The sequence below is a fragment of the Phoxinus phoxinus genome (genome assembly GCF_949152265.1).
Source record: "Phoxinus phoxinus genome assembly, chromosome: 2".
In the NCBI taxonomy this organism is placed as follows: domain Eukaryota; kingdom Metazoa; phylum Chordata; class Actinopteri; order Cypriniformes; family Leuciscidae; genus Phoxinus; species Phoxinus phoxinus.
The window spans coordinates 13,768,224-13,784,458 of NC_136877.1; the positions used below are offsets into that span (position 1 = coordinate 13,768,224).

Here is a 16,235-nt window from a genome sequence, read left to right on the forward strand (position 1 = left end):
ATAACATAGGTGATTCGGTTGATTTGTATACTTGAAATAAAGTTCAGTTTAAGTAATTATTTAGTAAGGCATTGGGAACATGTACTTTATTGAATACTTGTCAGTATAAGCCAAATACAATGAAGTGTAATTTTGTTAAGTACAGTATGTCTCTGAAAAGAACATAACCTCTCATAACACATAACACTCTTTGAATAGTTTAAAAAGATGTTTACTAACAGAACACTTAAATATATTTTTTGTAGGGGAAGACAGATTGTCTTGTGTGATTCATGCGTGCATGTATTCCAAATTTGTAATATTCAAAATGTAAGCACTTGCCTGCACTTTATACAACTAATTATGCACTAAATGCATAAATGACGAGACTGTAGATAGGTACGATCCTGTGACACAGTCACACAAACTCATGCACATCGCTTATTCTTGACATGTCCATAAACAACATGATTTGTAGAATAAACAAGAACAAGAGGCCATCAGCATCAGTAGCTACATTTACATTGACATATTTTGTTTCAATTGGAATAAAACCATTCTGACTGATGATAAACATAGTGTTTACATGAACGCTAAATAAAGTGATCGGATTGATGTGCTTCAAGCTTCAAATGTGCAAACTTCACAAATATATAGTTTCCGTAACGCTTTAGAATACTGTTCCATCATTAATGAATAATAACTACACAGGAACGAATAACTTACTATTAGCATTCTAGTAACTACTATTAACTAACAAGAAACTCTGATTAACACATTAATAAGAAATAGTGCTCAGTAGAATGTGGTAGTTCACTATTAGTTAATAATAACTAAAAATTATTATTATTATTTTTAAGCAGAACAATTAATTATCTATTTCAGATCATTAGCATCTGATTAGCAGACGACGAGCACATAAAGCTTTGTGTCATGATGATAAATATTTATCAAGCATAAAAAAAACCTCCCTGTGCAAAAATGAGGAATCTGGACGTTGTCCTGCAACACTTCACAGAATTTTGCACTTTTGAGAAGGACAACATGCTTGTAATGCACTGGGCAGAAATGTGTTACCACATGTTTGAAAAAAAAAATCCTTTGTGTAAAATGCTCAGTGAATGTATGAAGGCAATGCAAAATTCTTCAACCAGACGTTTCACGAGTAAACCCGGTGGCTTTAAGAATGGGATGGCCGTGCAACTTTCTGCTAGCGTGATCTGGCCCACTCTTAAAGTTGATCGTATGAAACATGAAACGAGAATGGAGATGTGACGTCACAGGCACAAAACGTCATTAAAGAACAACAGTAGACAGTCGATTAGCCTCGACGAGACCGACTGATGCCAGACGGACGGGACACAGGACGCTCACAGACAGTTTTAGTTGGTGGCAATTGGGGAGATGTATACTCACTTCTGACAGAACCAACCAGGACGGGTTCTCCGTTTTACAGACTTAAATACATCAGTGGTCATACTCTGTCTTTTCTTTCACTGTCACTTTTCACGCAAAGAAATGCGGGTATGACCACGCGCTCACGCATGCGGCTGTTGGCTAACGGAGCCAAGTAGAAACTGAGCATTAAACGAATGTTTAAAATAGTGCTGTCAAAGCGATTAATCGCATCTAACATAAAAGTCTGTGTGTATATATATATATATATATATATATTTAGTTTTAATATATATATATATATACAGTATATATATGTATGTTTGTGTGTGTATGCCTCCGTATGCGTGTATATATGTGTGTATATATATATATATATATATATATATATATATATATATATATTAGTGCTCGGCAAAGATTAATCGCATTCAAAATAAAAGTTTGTGTTTACATAATATATGTGTGTGTACTGTGTATAATTATTTTGTATATATAAATACACAGACAAAATGTGTTACATACATATATATATAATATGTATATTTATATATAATATAATATAATGTATGTATACATATATATATATATATATATATATAGAGTATATGAAAATATTTATTAAATATATACATGCATATGTGTGTATTTATATATACAAAATAATTATACACAGTACACACACATATATTATGTAAACACAAACTTTTATTTTGAATGCGATTAATCGTGATTAATCTTTGCCCAGCACTAAATATATACACACACACATATATTATATAAACACAAACTTTTATATTAGGAGATTAATGTTAGACGATTAATTGATGTGACAGCCCTAGTTTAAAGAGATAGTAGTAATGAGTAAGTTGCATAGGTGAGGGTGAAGACTTTGTTGCGAATCGAAGGTTAGCATATTAGTTGGCATGTTAGTATTGTATAGCATGTAATGAACGTTGATAAGATTTAGTTTCTGCAGGCGAAAAGGCGCCATATCAGCCGATAAGCGCCCATAGATTAGTGGCCGCATGTTAGCCGAACAGAAGAGGGAAGATGGTCGAGCTGCAAGATGACGCAGAAATTAATAAAAATCTTATCAGTGTTCAGCTGTGATGCGTTTATCATGCTGGGCTGAGGTGGCGATCCCAAAACAGATAAATAAACATACAGGATTCAGGCACGTGAGACGAGAGAACATGCACTGAGAAGCAAATGAGGCGCTCAACAGAAGAGAAACAAAAGCTACAAACTTTTGGACACAAAGTGCATTTCATAAATGCAAAGCATATGCTTGACGAGAGAGTCTGATCCATCATTTGTTCAAATGAAGGTCATTTTTATGATCTTTTGCTATTGAGATCAAGAGCCGGATTCACAAAACATAAACTTTTTTTGTTTTGTTTTTGTATTTCCTGTTTTCATTTTAGTTTTAAAATATATATATTTTTGTTCTTGTTATTTTATTAGGGTTTTTTAATGTCTATATAGTAGTTTATTAACTTTCATATTTGTGTTAGTTGTTGTTTTAGTACAAAAATAACTAAATTAAAAATTTTCTGATAACTAGTTGAAAAAAATGGTTTTAGTTTTAGTAAATTAAACTAAGTGAAATTAAGATTTTTTTTTCTCAAAAAAATACTTAGTTCAAATCTTTTTTCTTGACATAGCTCATACGACAAAACTTAAGAAATTAAACTCTTGAAAATAATGTTATAATAATAATAAAGTTTTTAAAGTAAGGATAAGCTCCAACTTACATTAATTTTTGCTACATAGGCTACATTAAAAACTTTACAAAGACATATCCAATTCGACATCTTTTTATTATTATTTTGTAATAGTGGTGTAATTTTCAGCAGCATTTCAAGCTAGTAGAGACAAAAATAAAATAAATTGTTTATGCTTTTACAGATAACACCAATGCCTGTCATTTTATTAAAAACTATATAAGAGGATCTTAAGAAAATATTCGAGAACTTCTTAAGACTGTTTTGAAGTTTTGCACTTCGGAACATTATTATAATCTTCTAAGGATTTATTTTAAGAACTTTCTCAAATTTTGATAAAGATTTTTGTGAATTCGGCCCTAGGCCATGAGCAATCATGCACGTTAGTGGAGTGAGAATATGAGATGGATGGGTGTGGCTGAAGTGGTGGGTGTGGTCAATGGGGGCGTGGTTATCGTTAGCATTCACTTGTCGAGCATTTTACATCAGAACAATAGACCTAATACCTCAAAGCGCTGGTTGCTCACTCTCTTCCCCTTCTTGTTCCACACGATTTTGGGCCGTGGGTCGCCTGTGGCCTGGCAGATGAAGGAGGCAACGCCGCCCTGAACACCCGTCTGATCGTTCGGGGTTCTTAAGAACTTTGGTGGCGCTGAAAGAGAGAAAGCGGGAAGAGACGTGGTTACACAACTGATTCAGGGGGATTATTGAACAGAGGTCGGAGTTTGTGTGCCTTGCGCTCTTGAGGCGAGACATGGTTATACAATACAACACAGCAGTAAATGAAAAAAAAAAAAAAGCAATCAAATGAACAGAGGAAAGATGTGAAGATAATCCCATGAACCCAGAAGGCTGCTGACGTCGCAGAAATCAGAGGATCATGCTGACTCATAAATATAAAATGCCTCTAATTATTGTTCCTAACTTTGAAGTACTGAAAAGATAAATTTGCCAATATTTCTATGTAGGCTATATTTTGTTTATCCCTGATTTGTTTTATTACTGAATTTTAAATTTTACTTTGTAGTTTTTTTTTTTTCTTGTTAATTTGGTATAAATGTTTGTTTTTTTGTTTACATAATTGCCAGTTTATGTCTTACAATACTGAGAAATAAAGTCAGATTTGGTAGTTACAAACTTGCAATTGCGGGGGAAAATTCAATAACATAAACATTTATATTATATTATTTATAAATATATTTATATTATTATATTTATATTATTATAAACATAGTTGCAATAAATAGTCAGAATTGTGAGTTTATATCACGCAATTCTAACTTTTTGGTTACACCCTATTTGGTAACACTTTATTTTACGGTGCCCATGATACAGAGTAATTACATAATTAAGTACTTAGTAGTAGATGTTGTAATAACATGTAACTACATGTACTTAACATGTAATTAAGTTATGGAACAGCCTGTACTTACACATTGTAATTACACACATGTAATAGGCAGCTACTGTTACACACATGTAACAAGCCGGGTCAGTTACATATGTGTTACCAACTTGGTACAATGTAATTATATAAGAAAGTACTTAGTACTACACAATGTAACAAAAAGTACTTAAATATGTTACTAAGGTGTGAAAAGCCTGCAGGGGTAACATGGGCTGTTACGCCTATGTAATGGTCAAAGTCTGTTACACAGCTGTTAGTGTAACCGGGAGATCCAGATCTGTACTTTAGTTTGGATTAACTCACTAGTTCACAGCATAAATACATGCAGTAGCTTCCTAATTACATTGCAATTACATAATATTACACAGGGATAAGCTACGTAAAATAAAGTCTATCAAGAATGTACTTAAGTGTACTTCATGTGTATCTACATACCTTATCTGTACTGTAGTTTGGATTAACTCACTAGTTCACAGCATAAATACATGCAGTAGCTTCCTAATTACATTGCAATTACATAATATTACACAGGGATAAGCTACGTAAAATAAAGTCTATCAAGACTGTACTTAAATGTACTTCATGTGTACAGATGGATAAGGTATGTAGATACACATGAAGTACACTTAAGTGCAGTCTTGATACACTATTTTACGTAGCTTATCCCTGTGTAATATTATGTAATTGCAATGTAATTAGGAAGCTACTACATGTAGCCTATTTATGCTGTGAACTGAGTTAATCCAAACTACAGTACAGATAAGGTATGTAGATACACATGAAGTACACTTAAGTACAGTCTTGATACACTTTATTTTACGTAGCTTATCCCTGTGTAATATTATGTAATTGCAATGTAATTAGGAAGCTACTACATGTAGCCTATTTATGCTGTGAACTGAGTTAATCCAAACTACAGTACAGATAAGGTATGTAGATACACATGAAGTACACTTAAGTACATTCTTGATAGACTTTATTTTACGTAGCTTATCCCTGTGTAATATTATGTAATTGCAATGTAATTAGGAAGCTACTGCATGTATTTATGCTGTGAACTAGTGAGTTAATCCAAACTAAAGTACAGATCTGGATCTCCCGGTTACACTAACAGCTGTGTAACAGACTTTGACCATTACATAGGCGTAACAGCCCATGTTACCCCTGCAGGCTTTTCACACCTTAGTAACATATTTAAGTACTTTTTGTTACATTGTGTAGTACTAAGTACTTTCTTATATAATTACATTGTACCAAGTTGGTAACACATATGTAACTGACCCGGCTTGTTACATGTGTGTAACAGTAGCTGCCTATTAGATGTGTGTAATTACAATGTGTAAGTACAGGCTGTTCCATAACTTAATTACATGTTAAGTACATGTAGTTACATGTTATTACAACATCTACTACTAAGTACTTAATTATGTAATTACTCTGTATCACGGGCACCGTAAAATAAAGTGTTACCCAAATAGGCTACATGTTGTTACAAAATGTAGTTACATAATTCCTGTTACACTGAAAAAAGTGTTGTTACCAATGTCCTGTTACACATTTGTACTTACACATACCATTACGTGGGTTGTTACATACGTGTAGTTACACTAATAATACAGTTGTAGATACTATGTACTAATGTGTACTTACACTGTAGTTACATACTATGTACACATGTAGTTACCATGTTAGTTCACAGGTATTAGGGCCACTTAATATAAAGTGGGACCGAAAAAAGTCTGAAATGTGAGATAAAAAAGTATTTTTATTTTTTTTATTCCATGGCGGAAACAAGCATCCATTAGAATATATATATATATATATATATATATATTTTTTTTTTTTTTTTTTTTTTAATTATTAATAACAAGGAATCACTGTTATGCTGTAATTACCAACATGCCAAGCATTTAAAACAATATAAAAAACATTTCCAGGGGAGTTTTTTTTTTGGTTGAGATGGAAATGAGCAGCAGCATGTCAGGAAATCAGAGCAATGAGATAAGAAATGCCATTTATTTTAAGAGATTTACATCGTGATCTGAGAGCAGCTTAGGTGTCATTAATAGAGCAGACGGTAAATGAATCCCAGAGTCCAAAATTAACACTCGCCAGGCTCCAAATGCAATAAAAACTGCAGAATGAACATTTGTCCTGTAACTTTATTAGCAACTTAATAGATAATCTAAAGCTATATAAAAACGGCATTCTGCCTCGCAGATGTGAGAGAAACAAGCAATTAAATTCAAATACATTCAGACAGCTGAAAAACACCAGTGACTGACATGACTGAAGCTGTGTCAAGGTAAAACTAGTGAAATATTTAGCATGCATTGCAGCAGATCATTAAAAAAATTAATCCGTAGGCGCGCATATATATATATATATACAGCCATTTTGTGCATATTAAGTAATCCTCTAATCAATAAAAACATGTAACTGTATTGTGATTCTGAGTATTTTAAACAAGAACTTTATTGGATTTTTTACAAAATTACATTATTGGAATCTGATTATGTATCCAGACTACATATAATCAGTTACTACATACCATTGTGTGTGAATAAATAAGTTAGTTAATAAATAAATAAACAAACAAATCTATATGTGTATGTGCTTTCACCATTTTTCTTAGTTCTTTTTATATATTTCTATATATGTTTAATTTAGTTTTATTTCAGTTTTAGTTATCTTAGAACGTAATTATTTCAAGGCAACATTTCAATGTTTTTCTATTTATGTTGGGTCATTTAACAAAAACAATGTTAAATAGTTTTAGTTAGCAATAACAACAACGGCACAGCCCTAGTATGATGGATTATCACTGTGTCCATCTCTCGTTAAGGATGAGGCAAACCGGTTAATGCAGGATGTGACATACGTATCCCATAGTCCCTGTCTATAATTGGATCTGTGAGCAGGGTGTCACCACGACGACCAGAGGGATTTTACTGAACGATCCAAAATATCTGCCGACGACTGCCAACACCCACCCTGTCTCTCTCTCTCGGTCTCTCTGTACTTCAAAGAGCAGTTTTCTCAGCATGTAAATACGTAAAATCGTATCTTCTGCGGCTGTCAGGACGGGTGTCATACAGTTATCTGTACACGCGCCGTGCCGCCGTGGAATACGACATCAAAGATGCGGCTGTCAGTGAATCTGCTCTAATGGCGTTTGGGGTCGACAGTAAATCCTGCTTAAGAGCTCACGCTGCACATCACCACAAGAACAGAGAAATTGCTTTTTTTTTTGCTTAAAACAGAGAAGCTGCTGCTGCTCAAATATGACGACACGTGTTCTGGCCGTAATCGCACTGTTTTAACGTGACACATGGCTGTGAAAAAGCAAAACCAAACAACACTGAACGGCAGGTGTGTGTTTAGTCTGATCCATAAAAACTCGACAGATTTATGCCACCGCAAACTTATAGTGTGAAAACGCACTAAAAAACATTTCTAATGTGAATTTTCTTCTCTTAGAGGGGATTATGGGTAATTCTGTACAGTAGGTACATGTACAGTAGGGCTGCACCATGATTTTTCTGATTATAATTGTAAAAATTGTAATAGTGTTTTAAATGTGATTCAAAACAAACTCCAAATGCACACAGTGGCTATGTTTACATGCACAACTTTTGTTTCAATCGGACTGAATTTATTCCGATTGATGAATCTGAATGTAGTGTTCACATGAACGCTAAACGTGATCGGGTAAATGTGCGCGTTTATATGTCACAACCTTCAAATCGGAATAGATTCTTTACATGCGCACACTGCACAGATATACAGTTTCCCGGTGTTTTACACATAACCAATTTCCTACATTGGTTTTTTATTTGTTTTAAACAGCAGACTTAATTGTTATCCTTTTATGGCCATAATTTGGAGACAATGAGCATATGAACCCGTTTTGCCGTGCTGCTCATATATATGTATATTTACATTTATGCATTTTGGCAGACACTTTTATCCAAAGCAACTTATATTGCATTTCAAGGTACACATTTACATTCTTATCATGCTTTCCCTGGGAATCAAACCCATGACCTTGGCGTTGCAAGCGCCTACACTCTATGTTTGAGCTACAGGAAAGCATGTCATATATATCACGCAGTAAAAATGCCCCTCCCCATCCCCGCGCCCAAAACCAGTCGTCTATGGATGAGAATCCGCAACAACGACTGGTGGGACGTTGTCCTGCTCCACTTCACAGACGGTGAGTGAAAGGAGAATTTTAGAATGAAGAGACACTCATTTATAAGACACTTTATTCAACAGGAAGTACAGCTCTTTCCTTACATGTCCTCTCGATCGGATTAGAAAAACTGCATTAGGATCAAGCTCGATCAGATCGATTGAGGTGTTTACATGAAGGCTTTTCAGTCCCATTGAGCCGTCAATCTGATTACTAACGGAATATTTGGTTGCATGTAAACGTAGACGTGTGTCGTGCTTTACTCTGAAAACCACAGCGCATCAGATTATATATACTCAATTAAATCAGAGCTTTGGTGAACTTCCATTTCCAGTGTGACACATACACAGATAGTGATATTAACTGTGCTTTTGTTCTTGGTTATTTGATCAGGCTGCCAGGCAAGATTATTGTACAAAATGAGGTCATGTGACACTGTAGTAAACGGTTTGAAATGTTTTCTGCCTCACTAGTTTTCCTCTCAGCACATGTAATGTGCATGATACTGCCGTCGTTACTTACGCTTCATTCATCACACTGGAAAAGGGCAGTTGCGTGCACTGCATTGTGGGATACAGTGAGCTCTGTGTGTGATGCAGTAGATCATTTGAGTATTTCAGAACTACAGAAACAGTCTCTGTCGATCAGAAAACATTTCTGTCTTTTCTCTTCTTCAAAAGCTAAGTGACACGTTCAATTTCTCTCGCATGAGCAGCCTGTATTTGCTGTCTGTCAGAAACGCTTTCATGATCAGTCTGTCAGACGTGCGTCTGCTCACAAACAACTCGGCTTTAAAGATGCTGTTAACCTATCAAAATCACAAATACTTCAGCATTAGACAAATAGTATTATTATACATCTAACATCATATCAACATAGCATGGATATGATCATAGCTACAGTTAAAACATAAAATGTGTAAAAAAAAAAACATCTCATGCCATTTTCTCAATTTTACACATATTGTAATGTTGACTTTATTCATCAAACTATTTCCTTATATTTACAATAAACTGCACAAAAAACAATTCTACAATTTATTTGTGTTTATTTTATTAGCATCTGTAGGCAATATATTCTTATTATTATATATATATTATTATATATTATTATAAACAAACAAACTGTATTTTTCCACATTTTAATAACATAATTGGAAATTAAAAAAGAGAAATTAAAATAAAATAAATAATATATACAATAAAACAAAGAACTTAAAAATAAATGTCTTAATAGTTCCAGACCCAAATTGTAGATACAACCGGCAGATGAGCATCATGGGAGTGTGTGTTAAACACATCAGATCTGAGCATTCAGTGTGTTTGAATGTCTGGGAACACTAAAAATCACCAGGATGAACAAATTAACAGAATATTTCACAACACCCTTCTGTGTGTGTGTGTGTGTCTGTCTGTCTGTCTGTATCTCAGAGAGAGGGATCGAGGGTCCTGGTCGAGGGTTCAGGTTGTGTGGGGCCGTTTGCTGCTGTGATTTCATTGGATGGTTATTTTTGGCCACCGCTTCAAACAGACACTTTAACCAGCAGAACAGCAGATTAAAACAGACAACAGCATTTTACTACACACACACACAACTGCTTTTATAAATAAAAGCAATAGAACAAATTAAAACAACACAACAATAACGTTATTATTGCTCACAAAACGTTCCCAAAAGTGAAAATCAGATGCTGAAAATAACGCTTTCACAGATGCCTTGGTACCGAAGTAACGGTACTTGTGACGTTTTGTATACGAGTGTATGACAACATCACAGCTGCTTGGAGATGTTTGACCTAAACACACTAAACATTGTTCAGTTACACAGGAGCATCAGGACCAGCGCAGGTGTCTCATACCTGTCTGTCTGTCTGTCTGTTAGAAAAAAACAGAGATGCCGAGTGCCAACCACCTCACTCTCAGGTGTGTCTGATGAACACACATGTCATTTATCACTACGATTACAGATGAATCACATAAAACACACTCTCGCGTCTGCTGTGGACTCACAGTGTCCATTCAAAATGCATGACAAATAAACGCAGGACATCAGAGGAACAGGACCGAAAACCATCCAAAACAGATTTGTTCACTCTCTTCACTTAAAAATGTGTGAATGTGAATGTGTCTGTCTGTATGTGGATCTTCTCTTTTCACTAACGCCACTTTTCTTCATTATGTCTCAATGTGTATTAATGCTGGAATCAGCTTGGTTGAATAAGCTAGTGCTGGTGTGATCTCAGGCTGGATTAAAATAAATAAGTAAATACATGTTTTTTTTTTCTTTCTTTTTTTAAGTACTTGACCTTTAGAAGACATTTATAATCAGGAGATCAAACTAAATATTATATGGCTTATCTTTTTTTCTATTAATTGAATAGCATTAACTGATGTTTAATGAGATTTTCAATATGTGGTGCCTAAAAACAATTTAAAGTAATTGATTTGTGATTTTGTACCTTCTAGCAATGAACAATAAATACAGCGTAATTAGATTGAAAATTTAACATAAAACAGAGTTTAACAATTAGTCAAAATTAAATTATGACTAGTAACTGTACTGTGAAATTATTCACTGTACAACTGATGTCTAACAATCAGTAGGAACTAGATATTATGACAGTTAGTTTCTAATTATTAAAAATATTTCTAAATATTAAAATATAATAATGGGAAATATATGCCACTTGGTTTTAATATTTGAGTCTCTCTAATGTAATGACATTCAGTAATTTTTCAGGTTGATTAACGGTTTTACAAAATTTCGGGTGCTGCTGTATATCCTAGTTGCTCTAAAAAAAAGACTGGAGGGTTGGCTCACACTCACACACACACACACACACACACACACACACACTTGTGTGAGAGCAGCGTGACCTTTCACACAGCATTAATTTAATGGTGGGGTATGAGAATGTTTCAAGCTATTTTCACAGCACAGCGACTTTATAACGGCCACAACAACATAAAATCTGCCCTGCCAGAGGTGACCGGCTCACACACACTTGAGAGAGACACACACATCTGTCTGTCTGTCAAATATCATGTGCAATACCAACACATACAACACTGTTTTCAAATGAAAGACACATCAAGATAAGTTTGGGTTGTGTGCCATTCAGCCAATCGGTTATTCCATTAGGTAAAGAGTTTGTTTCACAACTGATACATTTTGCAACATCGACACTGTTATTGAACTGAATTTAATCAACATTGAACTGTATTGAGTTGAATGATGGACACTATTGTCTTTTTAGAGCTGCTTTACAGTGGAATTTTAATTTATCTCAGTTTGTATCATTATTTTCCTGTGTATCATTGTGAAGCTGCTTTGAAACAATCTGTATTGTATACAGAGCTATATAAATAAAAGTAAGTTGATTTATCCGCATCAGCCGACTAAGATCAGTAGAGTAAGATGTAGACTAAAAGTGCCCTCTGACTCACACAGTTCTTGTGTGTTTGTTTAACATGAAAATGAGGCTGACCTCAACAGAAGCTCGGCTTGTGTGTGTGTGAGCTCCATATGGCTGACGCTCAGCTAATGAGAATCTCTGGAGAGCGACAGCTCGCGGGACCTGAGCGATGATCTTTCCTCTGAGAGCAGCGTTTTAACGGCCAGATGACGACCTTCGATAAGAACGACATCATCTACTCGTGCGATTTGATTCATGAGGCGACCACGTCAACATCCGTTATCGCTGGATTCTCGCCGACTACCATTCCTGTGCACCTGACCTTCATAATTTCCATTCGGCCATGAGTAGCAAGACAGGCAGAGAGAAAGAGACGAACATTTTAATCGCAATAAGAGTCTCATGATCTCATGTTCTGCATCATGCTCTTCACCTGATAAAACAGCTGATCCTCTTAAGCCGGGCTCAGACTACAGGAGTTTCAGGCCGATTTTTGCCCATTTTACCCCTCCCGACATTTGAAGAGAAAAAAATAAATAAACAATCTTGTCCAGGGCATTGGTCGGTTCCGATGTTCGGACCAAATTATCTGGTAATGTGAGGAGTTTACAGATCAAATCTTAAACCTCCCAATCTGCTCGTGGACACATCGGGGTGCCCTGCCAATAGCAAACATGTTTGATATTTAAGGTTTTAAATAAGGATTATTACGACTATGATTACGTCAGTACTTCCACAATAACCAATAAGAGATAAGTCTACAAGGAGACTTGTGACCGATCTTTTGAAACAACAAGCAACTGTACGGGTCCAGTGGACAACGGAGGTGGAGGAATGGCTGGTCGAAATGTGGTAACAACACGACTGCCTTTATAATGTTGAATCATATAATTTCCTACAGCAAGTTGCCACGACACAGTATCCATTTTGTTTACGTCCGCATCTCCGTGAGATCACGTGATGTGCTAAATCTGGCATGATAATCTTAAGAATGTCTTGTAGTGTGTGATAAGCCATGATTTAATTTTTTTGCAGGTTTGAGACTTGAAAGAAGAAAACAACCATATTTCACAATCGGTTAAGGTTTTAAAACTCCTGTAGTGTAAGCCTGGATTTACAGAAGGATTTTGGACTCGCAGCGGGGTCACGGACATCACCTGGTTCCCCAGGCAACAGCGACTGTCACTTCACAGCCCCTGCAGGCCTTGGCTCATGTTAAGGTATTGACATACGCCTCTGGCCACTTTTACATTCTGACATTTGTGTTCCTATCTTTACTTGATTATCACTTAAAAAGTCATTTTGAAAACATTCAAACAGACGGCACAGATATGGATCAGAACAGATTCCTGTGAGACTCCAAATGTGACCAACACCTCTAAAAATAACAGGACAACCTAATATGTAATTCTGTGTCAGTGTGTGTGTGTTTAGCTTGAGGATCTGGCCTTGAATGTGTGTTTGATAGTTCATGGTTATCCCACAAGAGTAAACTAACTTTCTCCTCACTAATATTTACCTCAACAGCTGACCATGGGATCAAGGACAAATTGTGTGTACGTATGTTGGCGAGAACAAAGTGCAATTTTCCAGTGTGAAATAATAATAATAACTAAATAAAAAGATAAATAAAAAATAACCCATCATTTCTCATTGTGTTGGAGTTGTTGATAAAGCTCAAGGCTGGTAAATGAAAGGTTTCTGGTTTAAGCCCAGGAAAGTTTTAATCATAAACTATCACCACGGGATAGTCCTGGAGAAAGTGAACTGAATACAAGCACCTGTTACATTAGCATGTACACCCTACAAATTGTTCTGACGCAACATTTAGCAGATATTTTTGGGTGTGTAAAGAGCCAGGTGAGTTACAAGTCAAGTCAGACTACTGTGAAGTGCATTTCTGGAAGCACAGCTGGACTCATCTATCAATAGTCAACAAATGCCTAAGATCAAGGGCAATGCAACAAACGCTGAAAGTTTCACAAACCCTTGGATTTTTCCTCTACGTTCATTTTTGAAAGCATAAACACTTAAGTGCAGGTGCCCTAACCCGATTTACCATGTAGGCCTTATGAAGACCTGGCTCCTTTTCTCTATACAGATCCACTAAAATCCATTTGAACTAGCTGGTAAACCCAGTGAGCAATTGAACATTGAAATATATTTGATACATATGTTGGTCAGAAGGGATAGCGAATGCAGAGGTTCTAGTGAACACCAGGTATCATTAACTTACTTACTGCGGAGAATGGTACATAGACATTTATGAAAGCTTTGCAGTAGGAGGGTGCTGGTCTAGTGGAAGTCCTCAATGACACTGTCGGATCCTTGAATTTGATGTTGGCTTCTACAGGTAACCAGTGGAGCAAGATCAAGAGAGGTGTAACATGGGCCCTCTTGGGTTTGAAGCCCAGATGCACCATCAGGGCAGGTCTGTAGAGGTTTAATTCTGCCAACAGAGCAATACAGTGGAATACATGACACAGCATGACGAGGTCGTCGTTGCGATGTGGCCAGTGAAGTTTGGTTTTTGAGCCTAGCCGTATGGTGACTGTAGATTCAGAATTATTTCTCTTTTCCCCGGTATTGATTCACGGGACGAGACACCAGTTATCTTGCCAAGAAAAATCTTTTATTCTTATATGTCAGGAGAGAAACTTTGAGAAGATGTTGTATTCACGCCAGGTCTATGCGTTTCCGTGTTTCTCTGAAGTGGTACAGTGAAATTCAGCTTATATACATCACAGACAGACTTACAGCTTCCATTTAAGGTAACAAACATGTTGCTTTGAGCTTCTTAAAATTGGAACGTAGCCTATATGTCATCTTCAACATGTCACACTCCACTTCCATATTAAGAACTATCCTTGTTGTTTACATTGGTGATATGCTTGCATCAGTGGAAACTGTTGTACACTGTTACACACCCTCAGCAAAATATAGCTTCCCTCTGTCTGACATGTGATCCTCAAATCATGCTATCTCTAGTCTCTTCATGCATTCAAACACATGCATTTAAACTCCATAAGATAATACAACTGATCATGAATACCAATAAAGAATAATAATACAGATACACACTATTAATACTGAAATTATATTAAAAGATGAAATTTTAGATCTTCATTTCCCTCCACTGGAACTACGGCCGTAAGTTCCACACCATCAATCCCAGGTGGCCAACCTATAGAAGTGATAGTGAGGAGAAGAAATAGCAGACCAAGAAAAAGATAGAAAGGACAGAAGAATAGAAACAGAAAAGAAAAAACAACAACAAACACAACAAAAACAACAAAGAACCCCTTCCCAGGTTATGTTCCCGCATACTATGTGTCATTTAACGTCTATGTGTACGCATTTAAAATGACCCCAAACAACTAAGAAAGGAAAAATTAATAAGTCTTCACCGATGCCTTGACTCGTTAAGTAAGTACTTAACTACTTCAAGTTCCCGGCTCCAAAATAATAAACTAAAATAAACGTTGATGTTAAAGGATCCTATCCCTCGGGGTTGAAAATCAGTAAGCGGGTGTTCATTGTTTGTGAGGTTGTGTTTTGTAAGTAATGTAGTATGTAAAATCTCCTATTTCACACTGTATGTCCCATTCTTGGTTCTATCCATTTGGTTAGAAATAATCAATTTGACAGGTTTGGTACTTTTCCTTCCAGTAACACATATCATGAATTGTATTGCTAACATGAACACAAGAACTCCTACCATAGTCAAAACTATCCAATCCGACCATGATAAATTCCCTAGGATTCGTGTTAGTTTCCTCTCAGACATTAATTTAGCTACTCCATTTGCTACGATAACATGACCCATTGCTTGAATTCCCTCCTCTTGAGCTGCTTTTACACTCTTTTTAACTATTCTAATCATCTCAAAGAGTTCATAATTCCGTTCTTCTACTAAATCATTATTCCACCATTGTGGCTCCAACTGCAACAGTTGCACATGTGGAACATGAATTCCACCCAAGTGAAGAGGATAGAGAATCTCAAGGCAAAATGGATCAGGAGGAATTGGACACAACTTCCCTCCGTATATCATATTTTCACTTATTCCATCATGTAATATACACCACTGTGCTTCTGACACCTGCCATGCACCTG

At 35.9% G+C, this 16,235-nt stretch overlaps 1 protein-coding gene across 9 annotated transcripts in view; it reads right to left on the minus strand.

Moving 5' to 3' along the window:
• Positions 1–16,235, minus strand: part of LOC306991567 (receptor-type tyrosine-protein phosphatase delta) — a 158,912-nt gene that overhangs the window by 96,809 nt on the left and 45,868 nt on the right. For all 9 annotated transcript variants that reach the window (XM_079599545.1, XM_079599542.1, XM_079599540.1 and 6 more), the window contains exon 3: positions 3,608–3,753. In XM_079599545.1, coding sequence (XP_079455671.1) covers positions 3,608–3,753 — 146 coding nt within the window. The remainder of the gene's footprint in view (positions 1–3,607; positions 3,754–16,235) is intronic.